Here is a 21,714-nt window from a genome sequence, read left to right as displayed (position 1 = left end):
GATGACGCCATTCATTGAGACATGTAATTCAAGAGCAAGGGGAGCAGGCTAACTGGGCTGGTTAAAGGGCAGAAGATCTGTAGAACATCTATACCCAGTGCCAGCCACACAGTTGGTGCTTGATAAGTATTTGTTTCAGAAGAAGGACACCAGGTGAAGCTATCTTGAAAGTGGCTGAATATGGGAGTCTTCAGCTGACGGAGGAGAAGGGGTGGGCTGGAAATTGAGATTCCTGCATATGGATGAGATTTCCCAGGGAGAATTTGTAGAGTGAGAGGGAACCTGAGGAGGTATTCCTGGGCAGCACCTGTATTAAAAGGACGGGTTTACAAAGAAGAGAGAAGGAGAGGCTAGAGGTGTTGCATGGCAACTAGGAGAGACCGGTCTCGCACATAAAGGAAGAGAAAACACACAGAGACAGGAAGTTTCCATAGGAAGTGCCATGTCACACAGAGGGCCCAGCAGTCTGGATGCCCAGGGCGGAAGTCCGGAGCAGGGGTGTGGAGAGGAGGGGTCTTCACGGGTAGAATCTCAGGCCATGAAAACAGGCTCAGAGTTCCACAATTTGTCTCCTCATTAACTTTTGGCAATTTTTAAGATGGTATTTTGTCCTTTCTGATTCTAAAAATAATGCATGCTTATTGTAGAACATGTATGAAACACAAAAAAGTTCAAAGAAAAACATGATCATGGCTACTGCCCGCTTTTCTCACGGAGCCGCTCTGTGGCTTTCAGTGTGCTTTGCTCAGACTTGGCCTGCCCGGCTGCGCCAACCTCGCGTCCCGGCTCAGGCCTCGTCCTTCTCTTCTCAGCTCAGCAGTGTAGCACAGGCAGGATAAACACTGGGAAGCAAAGTGATTTGATAAGCTATAAAGTGATACATTCTGAATGAGAGTGATGTGTGTGATGATGGTGACACACCGAGGGGGACACAGGGGGATAATTAGTCAGCCCCGAGGGCCCTGCTGGCGCACACATTCACAAACACACAGCCTTCTCATTAGTCCAGGTTTTTCCTTGCTAATCATGATCTAAAACACGGGTTTGTCTAAGTGACTTCTTTTTGCTGGTGGTGGGGTAGAGGCAGGGAGGACTGTGCTTAGGAGGGGTCACTCTGGCCACATCCCTACACAGTATCTCAGGTATTAAACAGTCACTGCCTGGGGCTTCACTTCCTACCTCTTTGCAGCCACTTTGTGGGAGGGGACCAGAGTGGACTCCTTTGTCAAGGGTGCTGTGACCAATTTCCATAGACAACGTAGTATAAGACAACACAAATTATTATCTCACAGTTTGTAGGTCAGCAGTCCAAGTTGACTCCACTGGCTTTTCTTCTCTGGGTCTCACAAGGCCAAGATCAAGGTGCTGATCGACTGGGCCTTCATAAAGAAGCTCTAGGAAGAATCCACTTGCTTCCATGCTTGCTCAGATTGTTGGCAGAATCCAGTTCCTTGCAGCATAGGACTGAGGTCCTCTTTCCTTCCTGGCTGAAATCTGGGGAAACCTTGGTTCCTAGAGGCCTTTCTTTGGCCCTTGCAAGTGAGGCCCTATGTCTCTACAGCAATGGTGTGTGAGATGTGAGATCCTTCTCACACCGGAAACCTTCCTGACTCACTTATACCTGCACAGTCCCTCCTGCGTGTAAGATAAAATAAGAGCAGCTTCCAGCATCAGGGTGTGGACTTCTTTTGGGGGGAACTTTTTTGGCTGATGACCCAGAGTGATGGCAGGAATGAATAGATTCACACAAGTCCTCTTTTCCTGTCTCTTTCCCCCTTCCTCTCGCACAGGTCCAATATGGATTCTTCTCCACATTCCTCTTGTTCACCTTTAGAAGCTTTGCTAGTCTGCTTAGAAAGCAGGGGAAGTCACCCTCTGCTTTAGAAATGCCAGTGACGTGCATCTGGTCTCGATCCACAGCTTGTTTCATGTCATTTTGCAGCAACAGAAAAATTCATTTGTGAAGCCCAGTTATTTGATGTGTGCCGTGATCATGATTAACACAAGTGTCTCTTTCCATACAATTATTACATTTAATGGGTCACAGTCATATTTTATCTCTAAATTTTGATTTCCCATCCAAACTTTGGCTGCTTTATGACTCCACTGACCTTTTCTCTGAATTTACTTCATGCTTTGCAAACAAACCCTTGCTTACCATGTTCATTTGTAAAAATGTCAAGATGCTTAAGTCCTAACGGTCCTGACTGGAGAATGCTGTGTGACAGGGTGAGTCATCTGCACTCAGGTACTGGGCATTCGCAGGCTCCCCATACTGCGCCATGGCTCCTGAAACCCCACTAGGCAGGAAACTGGGTGTTTGCTCAATGTTTATCTTCTGTGCTAATGTTAAGTTTAGAATATTCCCATTGCAGATACATTTGAGGAAATTTGTAAAGCACTAGCTAATGTGCCAGCAGATTTCACCTCGTAAGTTCCCGAATATGGTACCTGGAAAACATTCCTCAATCCCCAGATTTATTCTCAGGTTTCTTGCTTTCCGATCTATATATCTTATTTATTTTTCTATAATGTCAGACCTCATGATCTTCTGATCACCTTTTTATACTCTCAGTGACTGCTAAAGACTATACTTTAGTTTTTAAGCAAAGGAAGAAGTACATTGTTCTGGAACACCATTTGACCATGTTTGAAGCCTGGGGAAGTCTATATGATTGTCAGTGTTTTTAGTATGCAGCCGTGTATTAAAGGAACAGTCTCTCTTTACAAACATTTACCTCACCAAAAAGGACTTAAACAGATACAAGTACTAATGGCAGAAATATGATTCCAGAAATGGACTACTGGGGTTAATATGAAAAGAAAAATTTGCTCATTTAAGAGTTAGTAGAAGTCATCTACATCTATCCAAAAGAATCAACTACTTGTTGTGTGGCCAAATATGTGAATATACTTAGATGTAGAGAGTCTTTCTCAACAGGAATCCGACAAGAGAATTACACTCAACAGAAAATGATTGGAAGGTCTATTCTTTTCATTTCTTTCAAAAGTTTTGCTTAGCTAGTATTCTTCATGCATAAATATAAGTTAATCCATTACAAACACCAAATGCCTTAAGACAATGATTCTCAAGTTTTTTGATGTCACAACCCCCTTATGGAGCTTCAAAATTAGGAAAGACTCCCCTTAAGGCGTTTTTGTTTATGTGTTATACTGTCAATATTTACCAACTTTAAAAAAAGTAAACACATTTTATTGATTTACTTAAAATAACCACAAGTCATTTATATGTTAAGTAATATATGTCTATGAAAAAGAAATCTATTTCCAAAACAAAAAGTTTACCAAGAAGAGTGACATTGTTTTACATTTTTGGGAATCTCTTTAATGTTTGGTGAAATAGAAGACAGCTGGATTCTCACATCTGCTTCTGTAATCAATTGCATTACCACATATCCTATAGCCTCTGAAAAATTTCACTGTGCCCAGATAAAGGAATAAGAATGAAAAATGCATGTAACATTCTTATATAACCCTGAAAATGGTTTTGACCTTGTGGATCTTCCAAGATAGGGCTCAGGAACACCAGGGGCTCCTGGGCCATACTTTGAAACTGTTAGAGCTTGTTTCTCCTAAGGATCCCTGATGAGAAGGACTGCACAAGTGGGCTTGCATATAGCCTTTTCTCCACTACTAGGTCTGTACCAAAATTATATATCATAATGATGGCCTAAATTAAATGTCAATGCTTGCAGAAGTGTCCAACCTTCTGGACCAGTGTCTCTGGACCATGCTGGAAGAAGAATTGTCTTGGGCCACACATTAAATACACAAACACTAATGAAAACTGATAAACAGACAAAAAAAAAGGTTTTAAGTAAATTTATGAGTTTGTATTGGGCTGCATTCATAGCCATCCTGGGCTGCATGTGGCCTGCGGGCCGCGGGTTGGACACCCCTGCTAGAGTTAAATCATTCATGATGTTTTGTGTAACTTCTAATTTAGAATGACCTCAACCAAGTAACATCTAGTGATTAGCTTTCTGGGTCTGGCATTGCTTCTCTGACCCATTTCAGAAGACTAAGGATTTCCAATTGTATTTCTAGGATATAATTGGCAGAGCTTGACTTACAAAATCAGTCCACGCATGCACTGATTCTGTAGCCAAGCCTTCCCTGAAAGTTTAGACTGAAAGTAATTTCAGTATTCCTGCCTCAAGTTTCATGGAAGCCCCTTTTTGAAATCTCACTATGTCCAATATTTCAGAAAAATGAGGAAAGTTACAGGACAACTTCCTCCTCCATTCTCCCTCTGAGAAAAAGAAAACACATTTTCACAATAATCACTTTTGGAAATGGAAAAATGCTACCTCGTTTATGAGAATACCAGGGTTCTCCACCTGTTAAGCCTGACATGATTCAGCTGTGCAAGCCTGAGACATTTTGATTCTCCATGTATCGGAGACAAGTGTCATACACACTGATTTGCAGAGAACACCACAGACAGCACTCTCCAGGGAGACGAGGCTGGAAACAACAGAGATAGGAACTACTGAGTGGTGCTGTCCATAGGCCCAGGCAGGTCTTAGGTCAGGTTATTGAGAGCTGCTGCATGAAATAACATTTCAAATTTAAATTCCTTGTAAAACACCAGGAAAATATGGGTCAGAGAGCTTGCTAATGGAGATTCTAGGGAAAGGACAATCACTAAGTCACCCTGAAGACCTAGAAGTGACTGAAAGAACGTCAGGAAAGTGGGCAGGTGAAAAGCTAGTAATAAAAAAAAAAGCAAAACATCTTTTAGGAGTCCACACATCGGGATGCTGACGGGGTCAGGCAGTCATTGTATTTTTTATCTCCAGGTAGGGTTAGTACATTTGGGCTTTCTACCCTACAGGCTGTTGTTTCTTCTGTCTCCGTCCCTTATCATCAGCTTCTCACAAGGGCAGTCTATACCACAGTCTCCTCGTTCCCTCCCCGTGGCCCTTCCTGTTTGCTGAAATGGTTACTTAGATATCTCCGGTGGTCCGGTGGTATTTCTCAATCATTCTGTTCATACTTAGAGGTGCTCGTGTGTACAGGTGTGTGTGTGTGTGTGTGTGTGTGTGTGTGTGTGTGTGTGTATTTGAGACTGCGCTCATTTATTTGAGCATAAGGTTTTGTATATGTTTATCCCTTATTACCAATTTGAGAGATAAAGTGGATTTTGTTCTAGCTAAAAAGTCTGGTAGGAAGAGGGTGTAGAGAGAAGAAGCCCCAAGTCCCAAGTGAGACATCAGAACCTGCCATCAGGAAATGTGTAGTAGAAAAGTGTGACAGAAGCAAAAAAGACCAGATCCCATGATACATTCAGATTGTGTCTTCTCCCCTTGCTATCCACGCGGCGTCTGGAGTGATCTCATACTGTCACGAGAAGGGTCATCTAAATAAGCATTGTGTTTGAGCCCAGCCTCAGGCCCATGTCGTCCTCGCCAGCCCAGGGTGTGGGCAGAGCTGGTGTGAGCATGTCCACAGCTCCTCCAAGAGCTTCTCTCCTGGGAAGGCGCCACAGAGACTCTGGGACAGTTGTGTATAAGATTGAGCCCTGCCAGCAAACTAATTAAATGGCTTTTTAAAAGCTCCAAGCTCAGCAGCAAGAGTGGGTGGCTCATTTCCTGACTCACCTATTCAACTCATTTGTGGTCCCAGCACATACTCCCTCTTGTAGGACACACTGCCTGGCTTCAGTTTGAGCTATTCCATTTCTCTGCAGGGCAGACGGGAATGCGAAAAGTAATAGCTTTCTCTTCTGTGTGGGATCACGTTTATGAATGGGTGTTCAGTTCTTTGTGCCAAAGGAATTGTGGGAATGTTAGAACCAGTTTGAACAAAACTGGATATTTAATTAAAAACCTTCCTTCTGAAGACCCAGAGCTTTGACTGGAAAGCAGCAGAGTCCATCCCGGCACAGGGTGGCCTCCACAGCCAGGGAGGTGGGGAAGCTTCCCAGGGCCTTACCTCTCCATCCATGAGCCCAGGAAACACTCAGGGAGTGAGGAGGAATGAAAAGCCATTGTATCTTCAGAGCCTGCAAATACAAAGAAGGAGCTACAGAGACTACAGGCAACAATACCTCTGCCATGATAGAATTTTCTAGTTTAAGAACTTTACTTTTGTTTCACAAGATCCCAGCAAAAGGAAAATGCTGTTAATGAGTGTCCCCCTACACCGCTAAATCCTCTATGTTTTGATTAGAGGCAGGGTCCTGTCTGTCCAAAATGGAGAGCGATTACGTAGCAGAGGTCATTTCTGCCCCTCCCACTGCCACCTACAACTTTGCCTATCATGGTTAAGGGCCTATTCAGCTAGAATAATGAAATTGATTCTGTGGTAAAACAGGATCTTGCTAATTGGTATGCCAATTCATGACATTTTATTTCTGTTGTCTATCCCAAATCAAGTTGTTGAGTTTAATACTCCTTCTCCTAGGATAATTTTTAGTAAATAAAAATATATTTACAGAAATTCATGATAGATATGATTTCCAGCTGACCTGGTGAAGCTTAAGGTTAGGTCTGACAAATATACCGCACGTATTCATGCTTGTTTTTCCCTATCACCTGTGTCTATGCGTGCCCCCCTGAGATCTCTCATGAACTCTCTTCTCTTTCTATATACCTTCCTCAGGCAGTCTCTGCCACTCTTGTGGCTTTATGTTTCATCTATATGCTTATAGCCTCCAAATTCTTTCTTCTGCCCTCTCTTCCAGTCTTTTATTTCCAACTTTCTTATTTAAATTTCCATGTGAAATTCCAGCTGGCTATTTAAGTCAGTATGTCTGAAACTGAACTTACTGGATCCCCCTGTCTACAAATTGATTTCTCTTATGCCACCCCATCTCCCAGTTGCCCCAGATTGAAACCCAGAGTCTCTCTTTGCTGTTTCTCGAGCACCAAGACCCACCAGTTCTCTACTATAAATATGATGGGGGTATTGTCTCCTGTGCTTCACCCTCCCTGGTAGTACTTTTTATTCATTCATTCACTAACGACTTTTTATATTCAGGCACTATGCTAAGGGCTAGTGGCACACAGAGAAGATGAGAACCAATGAATGAGTAGAGTTCCCAGCACTGTGGTCATTGACCTATCATAAGTCAGGGTAATGGATGAGCAGGAGTTTGGGAGTCAGAACCAAGGACTTTTCCTGTTTTGGTTCAACTCCTCTCTTGCGGGGACAGTTGGAAAAACCTGCCACCACACATCCGTTCTGTTCTCTGCCCTGCTGCCTGGGTTTATCTCTAAAGTTCAAATCAAATAGTGTCACCCTTCTGACTAAAACCCTTCCCCAGCTCCCCATCACACAGGACAGGCACCAGACTTCTGGACTCTACTTTCAAAACCTTCAAACGCAGCTTTTTCCCCCCATGGCACTCCTTTATACAACATAGTTATTAACTTCACAGTCCATGAAATAGAAAAGGAAAGAACAGAAATTAAAACGCCCACTCTGCCTTCAAAATTTACCATCAGTATTATTTTCAATCACCCTTTTTCCCCCTTTGGCAATCAACTCAATGAATCATTTTCCTAATGATGGCTGTTCACACTTTGCATAACTGTTTCAAATGACAAGACACTGCACAGTTTTGATGAGTGCAGATAATCAGTATGTGATTATTTCCTGTCCTGATGTACTCACAGGTGCTCCATATGAGTCTGTGGCGACCCACCAGAAACAAGTCCTTTGGCCTTGCTCTTAGAAACTTTGAGTCCATCTTTACAGATGAGTGTGACCTCAAGAGAGAATGAGAGCCAGGTGCCACCAACCTGTTTCTTCACTGGAGTAGACCACTGCAAAAACATTCATTTACTCATTCATTCACTTAGTCATTCATGCATCAAATACTTACCAAGTGCTTGCCAAGTTCTCTGTGTTGCAAAGTTGGGTTCTGTCCCAAGGGAGCTCACAGTCTCTTTTGTGATTAAGTTCTGTGATTTGATCCAAATGTCGGGAACCAAAACGGAGTGAGAGAGATATCAGGGGTCAGGGGGTTGGAGAAATACTTGAGAGGCTTTAAAAGATTGAACAAAGTTTTTTGTAGAAAGAATGTGTTTGTGGGTGTGCATGCGCACATGTGTGTGTTTATGTATTGGGGGGGGAGTTGTATTTATGTATTAAGAAGTGGGGGAACGGTAGCACATGGGCGGGAAAGAAATTGCTCTCCTGGTAAAGGGAACCCAAATGCAAAGGTAATTAAAAGAACTTCACCATTTTCTTGGGGAGAAATTATGGTAAGGTCAGTGTGGTTTGAGGGAGGCAGCAAAGGAGAGGCAGGCAGTACGGGTGCAAAGGGAGCGGGTTACAGAAAACATGTACAAGAAGCTCAGACTTTCTCTGCAAGCCGTGGGAGCCCAGAGAAGTCTCTAAACAAGAGGAGTCACCAGGAAAATGATTTTTTTAAAATAAAGGTTCCCTTTATTCAAAAGGTGTGGGTGTAGAGTATGGATAAGCATTAAATGAATGCTTTTCTGAATGGCCACAGCCAAGTACAGGTCCATGGCTGTGTCCCAGCTGACTCTGCATGTTTGTGTGTGTTTTTTCCTAGTGACAGTGCTGGCCATCTTCCATGAACTGCATGTTGACCCTGACCTGTACACACTCTTGTTTGGGGAGAGTGTGTTGAATGATGCAGTGGCCATAGTGCTAACATAGTAAGTACCAGAATTTGGCCAATGTTTCTTTGGTGATGTGAAATAGGCTTCTACCTGGTGATAATTCCTAGTGGCTTTAATAGCATCTTTTGTATTATGTTGTAGAGATACAGGCAATTTCTAGCTTAGCTTTCAAGGAATTGTTACAAAAGGAAATCTTCAATATTGTGTATAATTCATTAGGCACCTAATGTGTAACTCTGTTAATAGGTTTCATGATTCCAGCTTATTATAGCATACCACAGAGAAAGTAACATTTATTTTCTTCTCGATGTATATATTTAGCTATTCAATTAGGGTTCCTAAGATGCACATAGTGAGCTTTCTTAACTTCAAATCAATATCATTTAATTATGTTCCTTATACGATTCATTTTCCAGTTAATAGTCTAATAGAAACCATTGTATTTATAGTAATCTTGGTAAACAATTGAAAACAGAACTTGAGAGTCAGAATACTCTTTTTATTTCTTGATGCAAATGTGATATGTTTTGCAACTTGAAATCATCATATGACAAATGAAACCAACAGAGCTTCACTAAAAGATCATATAATTCTTCCTTCATCCTGAAAGAATTTTCTTTTTAAGATAAGAACTAGTGCTCTTTCCTCACCTCCTCTGTAGACACCATTTATATTTAATAAATGCCACTCCGGTGGCTTTCCCTGTGTCAGAGGTCTCTTCTTGGTTTTAAAGACCAATATTTTGGGCAACTGTCAAATAACCAAAGGAAAGTAACTATCTGATAATTAAATGTGACCACAAAATTTAATTCAAGACATTAACTACTTTAAATGCACTTGAAAATGTGTTGTGAAGTAAAAAAAGGACTTCGAAGTCAGATCTCAGGAGGGAGGACACAGCAGAGCAGCTCTGCTCCTGTTTCCTGCTGGCTGACATTTTGTAAGGATGCCACCCAGAACTGCCCCTGAATTCAGCAACTTGCAAGTAAGAGTCTCCAAGTAAACTGATATTTCACCTGGCCACCGAAAAGTGTCCTTCTTGCATTAAAGGAAAATATGAGAGCAAATTAAGAAAAAAGCCATGGCAGACTCACAAATGCTGAAGAACACTTTTAAAGAAACACTAAGAAAATTAATTAGGACATCAGGAATCCCTGTCCAAGAAATACAAATACTATTAAAGAAACATATTTTAAGTTTTTAAAAAATCTGCCAAGTCCCCCATTTTCACTGCCTGAACTGCCAAGTTATAAAGAGCCGAGCGAAGAGCTAAACCACTGAGACACACATGAGCTGGGGAGGAATCACTTAGCCACAGCCCAGGGAACACTGGCCTTTTGGGGCAGCACTCTCATTTGCAGCAGTTGTGTTAAAAGTGCAGACTCCAGGGTGAATGCTGAGGTTGCTGATTAAGCACAAGCCTGGGGCTTTAAACAGTCTGTGTAGTGTCTTCTCAGGTCCCTGTGCAGTTACGAGTGGAAGCACCTTTCCTACTCCCCTCCCTACCCATCAAGATCTCTGCCTTCACCCCAGGAGGTGCTTGCCATGTTAGCTGAAACTTTGTGCTCCCCAGCTTTGGCAATCCAGGTATTGTGCAGAGTGACTCTAAAGAATTTCATCTTGAAAATAAAGATGATCTTACATTAGGAATACCTGACACGCTCAATAACATCTACACAATGGAATCCGCAGGCTCTTTCTCCTGCCAGCTGCGTTTGGACTCCACCGGAGCTTTCCATGATCTCCACTGGGTGGTTGGATCTCACTGTCCTGGGTTATGGGCTATCTGCCCACCAGTGACTCCACCTTGCAGTTATTCATGTCTGGTACTCTTTGCTTTTCTTGCTCACTTGCTTCTTAAACTTGGTTTACAGCACGATGATCTTTTTGTATGTCTATTTACACATGCACCATCCTTTTAATGCTCCGGCCCTATACTCTCCCTTTCACTTATTTTCTAGTTCCCTTAGGAAAACCCTATTTAAAAATCACTTAAGTTTTCCATGACTTTCAGACTAGAAGTTCAAATATTTGTCTCTCCACTCTTCCCTCTCTTCACGCTAAACTGTGCGTGGCGGGTACCTTCATGCCCTTGCACACACAGTATTGCTCCTCCCAGCCTCTGTTTCTGCCTCATCAAGTCCTTCACCACTTACACCATCTCTTCCTTCAGGACCCACTGACCCACATGGGGAACCCCCACCTCATGATGCCCTGACCTCCATCAGTTCCTTTCCGATAGAGCATGACAACCTTGGGTTTACATGTGTATTTGTCATTTAGGTAGTAACTTTTTCAACACTGTCTAAGTACTTGAGATGTATAAGAACAAGTGAAAACATCTGTTGTGTTTTCCCTTTTTTAGTTCCATGTCTGTGGGTTTTTTTAAAGTTTAGACATAGTGAGAGAGCTCTTATGTACCATAGAAAAGACAAGCTATACATTTAGATGTGAAATCAAATATAATAAATAACCCAAATCATTGGTCAGGGTGGCCCCAGGCAGGGCCCCCAGAGTGCTTTCAGAAAGGCCACACACTTCTATTCACCTATCCGTCTTCCACCAGCAAACCTCCTTGTTTAAAATCATCCTCTTAACTTTGAATATTTTAAAAATTTTACATGTTAATACACTCTGATTTTCAGACAACAATTTTTAAACGAATTTGATGACCATACTCTTACATACAACAGCAGGTGGTGAGTGGTGTCCCCATGGGTTAAAATGATCCGAAATTGTTAACCTTAAAATAGAAGTAACTTCATTTAACATAAGAGATTTGAAATTAGCTTGACCCACACTGCTATTTCAGGTATATAGAGAATGTCATTCCCAAACATATATACATGAGTGAGTGAACTCCACATAATGGATTTGCATTTTTAAAGACTGTTTAGTAGGTTATGAAGGAAAGCAAAAGATATACTAAAGAGCCTTGAGGAAATGTGGTTTTGATTCTTAACAAAGACATTACTTTGAGAGGCAGCACGATCAAGTAGAAAGAACCCTAGATTTAAGTCAAGACAGCAGGTGTCAGGATTGCCAGGAATTATTTGTGTAGTTATTGCAGTTGACAGGAAACCACCCCAAACCAGGTAAACAAAAAGGTAGTCTGTGTTGGCTGATGTATCTGAACAGCAGGAACGGAAGTGGCTCAGGAAAGCATCCAGGGAGATGGACAGGTGGACATTTGAAGAGAAAAGAATCTTCAAATCTTTTCTCACTCAGCGTCTTCAGAGTTGGCTCCCTCACGTGGTCACAGGATGGCCCTCACTTCCCAGGGCTGTATCATTCTTTAAGAATAGAGAAAATATCTGTGTCTCACAATTCCCAGTCCAAATCTCAGCATAACTCGTAGATTTCTATGCCATTCCAGACCCACTTGGAACTAATCGCTGCAGCCAGAGAAATGTACTGCTCAGGTTGAACCAACAAGCTTCATGAGTTCACAGGTGAAATCAGTTTCACTTGGAAACACATGAACTAAGACTAGGGAACAGTGGGGTTATTGCTTAGAGTGATAATGCTACAAAAAGGAAACATGATGGATGGATAGAAACAAACAAAACCTAGAAGATCTCTTCAATGATTATATGTAGCCATGAACTCTCGGTGCTTGTTTCTTTATCTGTGTAATGGAAGAATAATTGTTATATATTCATCACAAAATTATTCAGAGCAATAAAAAGATCAATCTAGTTGGAAAGCCTCCTTAATCTATATAGTCTATGCTATATAAATAAATATATACTTAAAATAATTCATATAACCTTTTATATTAGTATCCTTTATATACTCACACAGATCTTCTGGTTTTATTAAAATAACTAAAGATAGACCTGCTTCTAGTGAAATATCCCTTCATAAATATGACATTTTATGATCCAAGGAATATAGAGAATAACCATTTTTACATGTGATTTCCCCTGTTACGAATGAACCACTTAGTTAAGGCATACCATTGAAAGTTGATAAGTCAAGAAATAGAGATTGAAGTATATTACTTAAAGTTATAAAGGTACTTACAACCAAAATTGATATTTCTCATAAAAGTTAGGTGGAAGAGGGGAGAAGGAAAGGAAGGGATAAGTTAACTAAAATACCACATCTTTCATAGTAATAAATCAGTATCTACTGTGTAGAGTTGGTAAATCAAGAAATGGAGGTATATGCATATTATTCAGTGTCAGAGGGCCACCATCAAAGAAATAAAAACATAAATAAGTGAAAATAAGATACTTTTCTATGTAGGACCATGGCTGTGGAAAGGGAAAATGTATAACTTAACTTTTTATTCTATATCCCTCTTTACTGTTTCAATGTTTACATATGTTTAGATTACATTTACTTGAAATAATTTTCAGGTGATCAAGATATCAAAAGCAGAAACTATAAAAGAAAAGCCAATTTATTTATAGCCATAGAGTCAAGGAGTCCTAGCAGGCAAAAACCACTGCAAATGAAACTAACTGATGGAGGATAAACCAAGGACAACAATTTCAACCCGTATTTTGATAGGTTAATTGTCCTTTTAACATACATGACTCATTGTTAATCTCCTTAATATACTGAAGGTACTAGTTATGTTACCTTAGGTAAGGTACTTAAACTCTCTGTAACTCCAATGCGATGATGTAAGATAAGGATAGTAAAGACCACTTACCTCATGAGGATTAAACATAATACACCTAAAACAGGACCTGGCTTACAACACACAATAAATGTTAGATATAAGGTGCTGAAATTATTTCTGTTAAAGACTAATAAAGAAAAGCAAGAAAAATTTTTTAAAAAAGGGCAAAAGCTATCAGTAGGTAATGAACAAGAAAAGAAAATAAATAGTCATTAATCCTACTAAATAAGATCAGACCCATTAATAATGAAATCAAATAAATTAAACCAACAATGGAATATCAGCTTTTGCTTTATGAATCTCCAAGTCTTTGGAACTCAGGAAAGCATAATCATACTATGCATAAGTCAAAGTTTGTGGAAGGGACTCCTCCTTTATTCCTAATGAAAAAGTAATAAAACTTTTACAAAGGCAATTCAGCAATATTTATTGAGTCATTAGAATTTACGGATCTATTGATCCATCTGTTTCATTTCTAGAACTTTGAACGAAGAAGTAATTAAGGTCATGTGTGACAGTCTCTCCATGGAGATGAGTGCATTAACTTGAGCAAAAAGTTGTACATAAGTTACTAGTTGGCTGAAAAAGTTATAATTTATTAATATCATGTAATTCTATGCAGTCATTTGAAAAATATAGAAAAAACATGTATTGATGTGAAAAGTTATTTACAACATATTTAAAAAATCAGAAAATTATAAAAAGAAAGTCTTAAAAAGAAAACTATAAGAAGTCCTAGCTCATGCAGCTCAGTGGATTGAGTGCTGGCCTGCAAAGCAAGGGGTCTCTGGTTCGATTCCCAGTCAGAGCATATGCCTGGGATGCAGGCCAGGTCCCCAATAAAGGGTGCTTGAGAGACAACCACACATTGATATTTCTCTTTCTCACTCCCTTCCCCTCTAAAAATGAATAAAAATTGAATCTTAAGACAAAAATTTAAAAATAGTGTATGCAATAAGATCTATTTTGGTTGAAAAAATCACAGTCAAATTCATGTGTTGTAATTATAACAAATTATTAATATAATTTTTATATATATAATCAAGTGTCAGTCAGGAGCACAGGTGATTTTTATTTCTTCTTTTAGCTTATATATCTTTAATGGAAATAGAATAAAATACTTATGATCAACTCTGGTCCAAAAAATTCCCCATGAACATACTTGATCATTGGCAATCTTCATTTAGTACAGATTCTAAATAGGTTTAAGTCTCAGAAATTTTTACCCATGAAATAGCAGAGAGTGTTATTAGCTGTTTATCTATAAAAAAGAAATATTGCCAGTATTGCACTGAAACATCTACTTGTGAAATAATTCCACATGTGCAAATACCTTCAGGTTTTCTTAGAGATAAAATAAGGTCCCCATTAAACAGCTGGCTCTTGGATGACAGTAAATACACAGAAAGTGCCTTTATTCCATGTTAAGCAAATTCTTATAAGGAAATTCAATGTTGATCATCAAAGGAGAGAGAGAAATGGAGCACTAGTTTTCTCTTTTTAAATAAGAGTGTTTTATGCTGCTTAGAGGTCCTTACTAGAAAATGTCATTTAAAGTGTAATGCTTAGCACTTTGAGTGACATTTTGAAAGGCCACTTTTTTTTATAATCCATACATCTTAAGGGAAATTTAACATGGAAGTTAATGAGATGGCTCTGAGAGTCAAAGAACCATGCCACTAAGAGGAACCTTGAGATATTATCCAGACATTCAGTGAAAATTTACTGAGAAGCCATATGTGACAGACATTATGCTGAGCACTGGTGATAAGATGAATGGGTACAGTCACCCGTTTCAGCCGGCCCTGAGCTATTCCTCACTGAAACAGGCAGACAATAGCTATAACATGATTTAATACATATGTGCAGCAAAACCTCAGTTTAAAAAGCATCCCAGAAAATAACTTCATAAGATTTGGTTATGAACACATGTCACTAAGAACATTCCATTATTTTTCTTGGGACAGCATTTCTAGGTAGGTTGCAAGCTCCTTGAAGGCAAGTTAAACTTTTCTCTTTCCCCACAATAGACAGCAACTATTTAGAAGGCTCTCAAATAATTGCTGCGTGTGAGTTCATGCACCCTTTCAAATACAGGTGGGGGCGTTTTACTAATCCTCTCATTAAAATTTATTTCAGAAGAATTTTATAGCGCTTCTTCCAAGTATTTGAAAAGCCTCATTAGTTATCCTCATTAGCTCTACGTCTCCCATCTGACCCATAGTTGTAAACACCAAAGTGATAAGAAGGTGTTTTCTTTTGATGAGAATAAATAGAAACTGTTGTCACAACCAGAAAATATAACATCTCTCTGAAGGTAATTCACTTTTATATTTGCCTTGGAAATGGATAATCATCATGAAACACATTTATTTTGATGTCTGTCAAGCTGTTGCTGTGATACATAATTTAAAAAGAAGTTATGGCCCTTTTTGCTTAAGGGGTCCCTTGTCCTGACAGTCAATTTCACACCGATTCACCCTTCGGACACCAGGTGGCATCACCTGGCAGGAGTGGGAAGGCATCCTGGCCTCTTTAAGAAGCAGCAGGGAGGCAGGGCTCTGCTGACCTCTGTGTAGATGTAAGTCAGGACGCCCAGTGTGTTTTGCCCCACACCCTGCCTGCTGCTGCAACACTGCTTGTTGTTTTCTCATTCCTGATATCTAGTTCCTGTTTCCTGCCCATGACTCCACTATTTCCCCACCCTAGTTCTTAATGGCACCATGCAGATTCCTGGGAATTGACCTTGGCTTTATCCTGTGACTGTCCCTGTCTCCCAGATTAGCTCTGACATTCACTCACCGTTTCTCCAAAACTCAGCCCCATGACTTGCTTTGCTTCATGTAAAAACCATGCACGACACACTGACCTACCAAAAATAAATAAATAAAACAACCCACATTGATGGGTTTTATCTCAATTGCATTGTACTTTAATGTATTGACGTATAAGTCAGATGTAGGTGACAGAAATTCAATTCAAATTAGCTTAAACTAAGGGAATTCATTGGCCTATTTAACAGGGGTTAGGCCAACTCTGGCCATGCCAGATTTCAGGGATTCAAGTATGTATGTCTATTTTTTCTCATCCCTGATTCCGTCTGAGTGCTAGCCTCATTCTTTCCCAAAACAGCTGGATGACTTACTCTATGAAGCAGCAAAAGGTAACCAATGGCATCTCAAGCCTTGTATTGTTTTGACTCAATGTAATTCTTAATTTTCCCAATATTTGCATATTGGGCACAGAGAAGAACCCCTATGGGTTCTGCTTGTTTCCGACAATCACCTCTAGGCCAATGACATAGTACTCTAAGGGACTTATACATACTTACTGGCCAGATCTGAATCATACCCCCAGCCCTGTGGTCAGTGGAATGGAATCTATTATTAAAAGAAAGTGATTGGCCCTGACTGGTGTGGCTCAGTTGGTTGGAATGTTGTCCTGTAAACCAAAAGGTCATGGGTTTGATTCCAGTCAGGGTACATGTCTAGGTTGCAGGTTTGGTCCCCAGTCAAGGCACGTGCAAGAGGCAACCAATGGATATTTTTCTCTCAAACTGATGTTTCTCTCCCTCTCTCTGTCCCTCTCTTCTGCTCTTTCTAAAATTAATGAGTGTCCTCTGGTGAGGATTAAAAAAAGTGATCGGCAGACAAGTATAACAGGCACCCAGAACAAGAGCTACTGTATTTCTAAATAATAGAATATTCAGTACATGGTGGATTGAAATGAAGCGGTTAGACTCTATGCTGTTACAACCTCAAAGGAATGCTTTATTTTAAAAGGCAAAAATTCTTTTCTAAATGTAGAATTGGTTTTGAGGAAGAGAAAAGGAAATTCCCTGGTATAAGAAGTAAGAGAGAAATCAAGGCAAGTGTGGGAAGCTACCCCTGACAGTAGCCACATGATTTTGGGTAGGATGTAGACCCAGAAGTTTTGAAGTTAGAGTCAATTTCAATGTGGAAATCAGAGCCCCATCTGTAGGCTCACTCATGGTAATTTAACTTGAGCAAAGCTCTTTGGATAAAGCCAGGACTCTCGAAGTGCTCCCTTAGTTACACAGACTTTGTCCATCGCGTTTAAGTAATATTGAGAAAACCTGCCATGATTCTGTAATTTGAATCAAAACCCCTGCTCTGAGCAGTTGTGATATAGAAAATATAAGCAAGTAAATGAAAGCAGAAAGTTTTAAGGACTATTAAAACATGTGTCTCAGCTTCATTTCCCTTTCCTTATTTTCAAATATGCCTTGGGCTTTGAAGTGGACTTTTTAACCCAAGCACATGGAAATTCCACAGAAAAAAAACAACTCTTCCTGAAAATTAGTTCACAATAAAAATTTACAGGCCACAAAAGGAAATATCTATAAGGAAAAGCCAGGAGATAAACAAAAAAATTAAATCAGAAGAACAAGCACCCTAAGGAACTAAAAAAAAAAAAAAAGATAAAAATTAGAGATAAATGACAAAATGAGCATATTAAAAATGTTTGAAGGGATAAACAGAGGAGCCAAGTTAAGAAAATTAGTAAATAGAAAAAAAGAATATTTCAAAGTGAAAATGCAGATACTGACTTTAAAAAACAAGTGGATGTGATAAATATCATATTATATCCAGCTGGCAAACCAGAAGATAAAGTTGGCAAATGACGCAGAATACAGAACAGATAAAAAAATATGAAGACCCGGTGAAGAAACAGGAAGATAGTATAAGAAAAATTCAGAGTATATCAATAAGAATTTCAAAAGGAGAAACCAAAGAGAATTGATTTGTGGCAATATCTAAAGAGATAATAGATAATAATTTTCTGGATTGAAGAAAAAAATTGAAATTCATATTATGTCCAGAACTGGATGAATTCACCAAATACCTTATAGTGAAATGTGAGATCATCAAAGACAAGGAGGAAATCTTAAAATTAATCAGAGAGAAAAAAATGGGTAGATTACAGTGGAAAACACTGTGGATGACAGCAGTTTTCTTAGCTGTAATAGCTGCCAGAGGACAGTGAAATAATATGTACACAGTATTAAAAAAACAAACTCTACAATCAAGGTTCTAAAGTCCACTAACAGGAAGAATGAAATAAAGACACTTTCAGATTGACAGAGTTTATCACTCAGAGATAACTAATGGTAGAAATAGGAAACAACATAGGAAGACAAGGAGTGATGAGTAAATAAATTGGTAAATCAGTTATAAGTCTAATAAGGAATGACTGATAAAAATAATGATTTATGCAGAGGGGTAAAATAAGGTAATACCAAGCACTCCATAATGTGCTACAAGATTGAAAGACAGTGGACATTGAATGTTTGTGGAGGGAAAGATAATTTGTGTAGACAAAGTGAAGGCACAGCTGAGCTGTTTCATTAAATGAATCCGATTTTCACCCATGTAGTCATGTTCATTAAAATGTTTCTCAAAATGGTGCAAAAGAAATCTGGTAACAGATAATCCTTTTCACATTGGCTTTAAAATGCTGAAATCAACCTATACCTGCAGGCCACGTGTAGACCAGGATGGCTATGACTGTGGCCCGGCACAAAATCATAAATTTACTTACAACATTATGAGAGTTTTTTGTTATATGTTGCAATGTATTTAATGTATTCAAGACAACTCTTCTTCTTCCAGTGTGGCCTAGAGATGCCAAAAGTGTGGACCCCCGTGCTGAGTCTAGATATCCTTTCACAATTTCAGACTGTGCAAAAGATCACTATACATTAGGGAGCCAGTAAATCACTTCCCCTCCTACCCCTTCATCTTTCCCTCCAGATTTTAGGCTCTATCCTTTGTACTTCCAGTGTCTCCAGTTGTCATGTTCACTCTAGAGACTGTCCTTCATATTCCCTTTGTCCCCCTCACATCTCTAACTCATTTCTATCTCCTTGTGTTCTCATAATGTCATATTTAAGATCCACATTAGGACCTCATCTGTTCAATTCCTGGGGAGAGGTTACCTCCATGGGTGGAAAGCAGGGGACATTTTATACCCCAACAGTTGTTGATATGCTATGTGATGAGATGCTTTAAAAATTCTTTATGTGAACAGTGACTATGAGCCAATATTCTAGGCAACAAACCAGTTTTGAAAGAGAAGATTTGGAGGAAGTAGTTCTGCCTCTGCTGCTATACACTGTCATTAAGTCATAGGAACTCCTAATTCCTTTTAGCCCTGTTGGAAATTTTGGCTCTTTAAGTGGAGGGCCTGGGCCTGTGATGATGACCAGCCATGCACAAAGGGAGTTACTTGCACTAAGCCAAGTACAGAGACAGAGGTGGAAACCAAGGTGCTGAGCACCAAGAAATCTCTGACCCAAGGACCAGAGTATCCATGCTGGCATGATCAGTTCATTCTCTTTCTGTAGTCAAGCTACTCAGGATGCTGGATCATAATCAATGTCTACTTTATTAATTCATGACAGGAAATTACTGTTGGAGAATTTCAAGTACCCCAAAGATCATGTGGTAAAAACTGTCTTTTCTAATAGACATAAGTGCATATAAAGGCAAATAATATCCAGAAGGCCCTATGGTGAGCACAGGGACAGATGAAGGGTGGATTAATGAATTGGATCTTAATCTGTATCTTTAACAAAACATATTTTTTTCTTTTTTCTAGTCAGACTTGAAATTCTGAGGTGGTGCTTGAAAATCACCCCCTGAATTTAATACCGACATTTAGGATAATTTAAACTACTCAAAGTTTGTTAGGTTAACTAAATCTTGCTCTCTTCCGACTAACCAATCCTTTCTTGATTGACACATGGTATTTTTGTCACTATACCTGAGTGTCATTTGTCTCTATCTAATGGCCTTCAGTCTTTCATGGGGGAAGGGGCCTATTGTGATTCCCTCACCATCTTTATGTTGTAACCATGAAATACATAGACATGACACTGACCTAGGAGCAGGCGATAGTTCATAACTAGGTGTCAGGGCCATGTATGAGAAGCCAACGATTAGAAGAACCAATTACAACCTTGGCCTCTCATGATTTAAGATTTCCAAAGGTTGTCTAACAGGCTTCTATGACTAACGTGATCTAAAGCACTATGTATTAAAGTTTTGGGGAGGAGGTAAAAAGCTCCTCTTAGAGTCTGAATAATGTTATCATTCTTGGGGACATGGGGTATATCTAAAAAGACAAAAATATAAGTAGTTTCAGGAGCCCTGGGTTAAGAATTTTTTTTTCCTAAGGCATATTTTCTTTCTAATGCACTTAAGCCTGGCTTCTCCTTCTGAAAAACCAAAAACATACCATTTATTTCAGGTGATCAATCCTGAATTTTTTTCCAGTTTTTGTTTTTTTTTCAGAGAACAGGGGGCCAAATCAATATGCAATCATAATTTTCATCTAAATTGAAAGCTCTCTCTTGGCCTGGAGTATATATAATCTGTTCATATTTCTTGGGTTCCACAATGAATTCACATGGCAGGCTTATGCTGGTCTTATGTGGGCTCTGCCTCACTGGGCCATGTCATGCTCAGGGAATCTGATTAAACTTTGGGAAGGAGCAGCTGTTCAGCTATTGAAGATAAATTCTGGGCCCATTTTTCTGAGCCTGATGGCAAGACCTGACTCCCTTGCCAGGTATTGGATAATAAATGAACTGTCTTTGAATGCCTGGGTCCTGTGTTAATAGTTTTAAGATATCGGTTGTTTATGGGAAAGAAGTTGGGAACTCATATTAATTCTCTTGTCCCAGGGGTCCTCAACATCTTTTTTTAAAAAAACTTTTATTTATTTATTTTTATTTGCCAGATGGCAGGCAGTATTTATTAGAGGGAAAAGGGAGAAATCTTGTTACCATTTAGTTCATTCTCCATGGGTTAACAGCAAGAGATGCTCATTCCAAAAGACTGTGAAGTGAGTGCCAGTGAATTCTTAGATGAAGAGAAACACATAAAATCAGGCTGTATACTGGCTGGTGTTATTCTGCAGCATCAGAATCATGATGTGGTTTCATCTGATTTTCCTAAAGGTGCTTAATTCAAATTACATATAATACAGGCCAATTCTGAACCCTGTGCCAGATAGCTTGTTTCCAGAATGTAGTTAAATGGTCAAATTTGATCTAATGCCATTTTTATAAACATGCTATATGTGATGCTATGAAATTAAATCCTAACCTATAATATGTTTGCAGATTTATCCTTTGTTGTCCCATCTTTATTTGCCTACTTTGTTTTTATAGACATCAGAATACCTTCTAAGTAAATTCTGAACTATGTGAGGACCAATCAGATTTTCAGGTATTGTCTATTGTCACAGTGCTCTGCTTTTAGCCTTTTCATTAGCATATCTATAAGAAAATATGAAAAGTAGAAAAATACACATTAGATATGTACACATTCAATTTTCTTCCTTATTAGTAATTCTGGTAAAAGTTTTAGTGGAAAAATTATAATTTTATGACATATCCCCTGTGCGGGCAGTGTGTTTAACTTCTCCAGGGAGAGG

The 21,714-nt window shown here is 39.4% G+C and overlaps 1 protein-coding gene across 1 annotated transcript in view; it reads left to right on the top strand.

Annotated features, from left to right (window-relative positions):
* SLC9A9 (solute carrier family 9 member A9) overlaps positions 1 to 21,714 on the top strand; it is a 507,378-nt gene that overhangs the window by 153,145 nt on the left and 332,519 nt on the right. The window contains exon 6 of the mRNA XM_054585160.1: positions 8,549 to 8,654. Within this exon, the coding sequence (XP_054441135.1) occupies positions 8,549 to 8,654 (106 nt within the window). The remainder of the gene's footprint in view (positions 1 to 8,548; positions 8,655 to 21,714) is intronic.

This window comes from Pteronotus mesoamericanus, unplaced genomic scaffold, assembly GCF_021234165.1.
Source record: "Pteronotus mesoamericanus isolate MK-2021 breed Mesoamerican mustached bat unplaced genomic scaffold, CSHL_Meso_final contig_82, whole genome shotgun sequence".
In the NCBI taxonomy this organism is placed as follows: Eukaryota; Metazoa; Chordata; class Mammalia; order Chiroptera; family Mormoopidae; genus Pteronotus; species Pteronotus mesoamericanus.
This window is presented reverse-complemented; position numbering and strand designations above follow the sequence as displayed.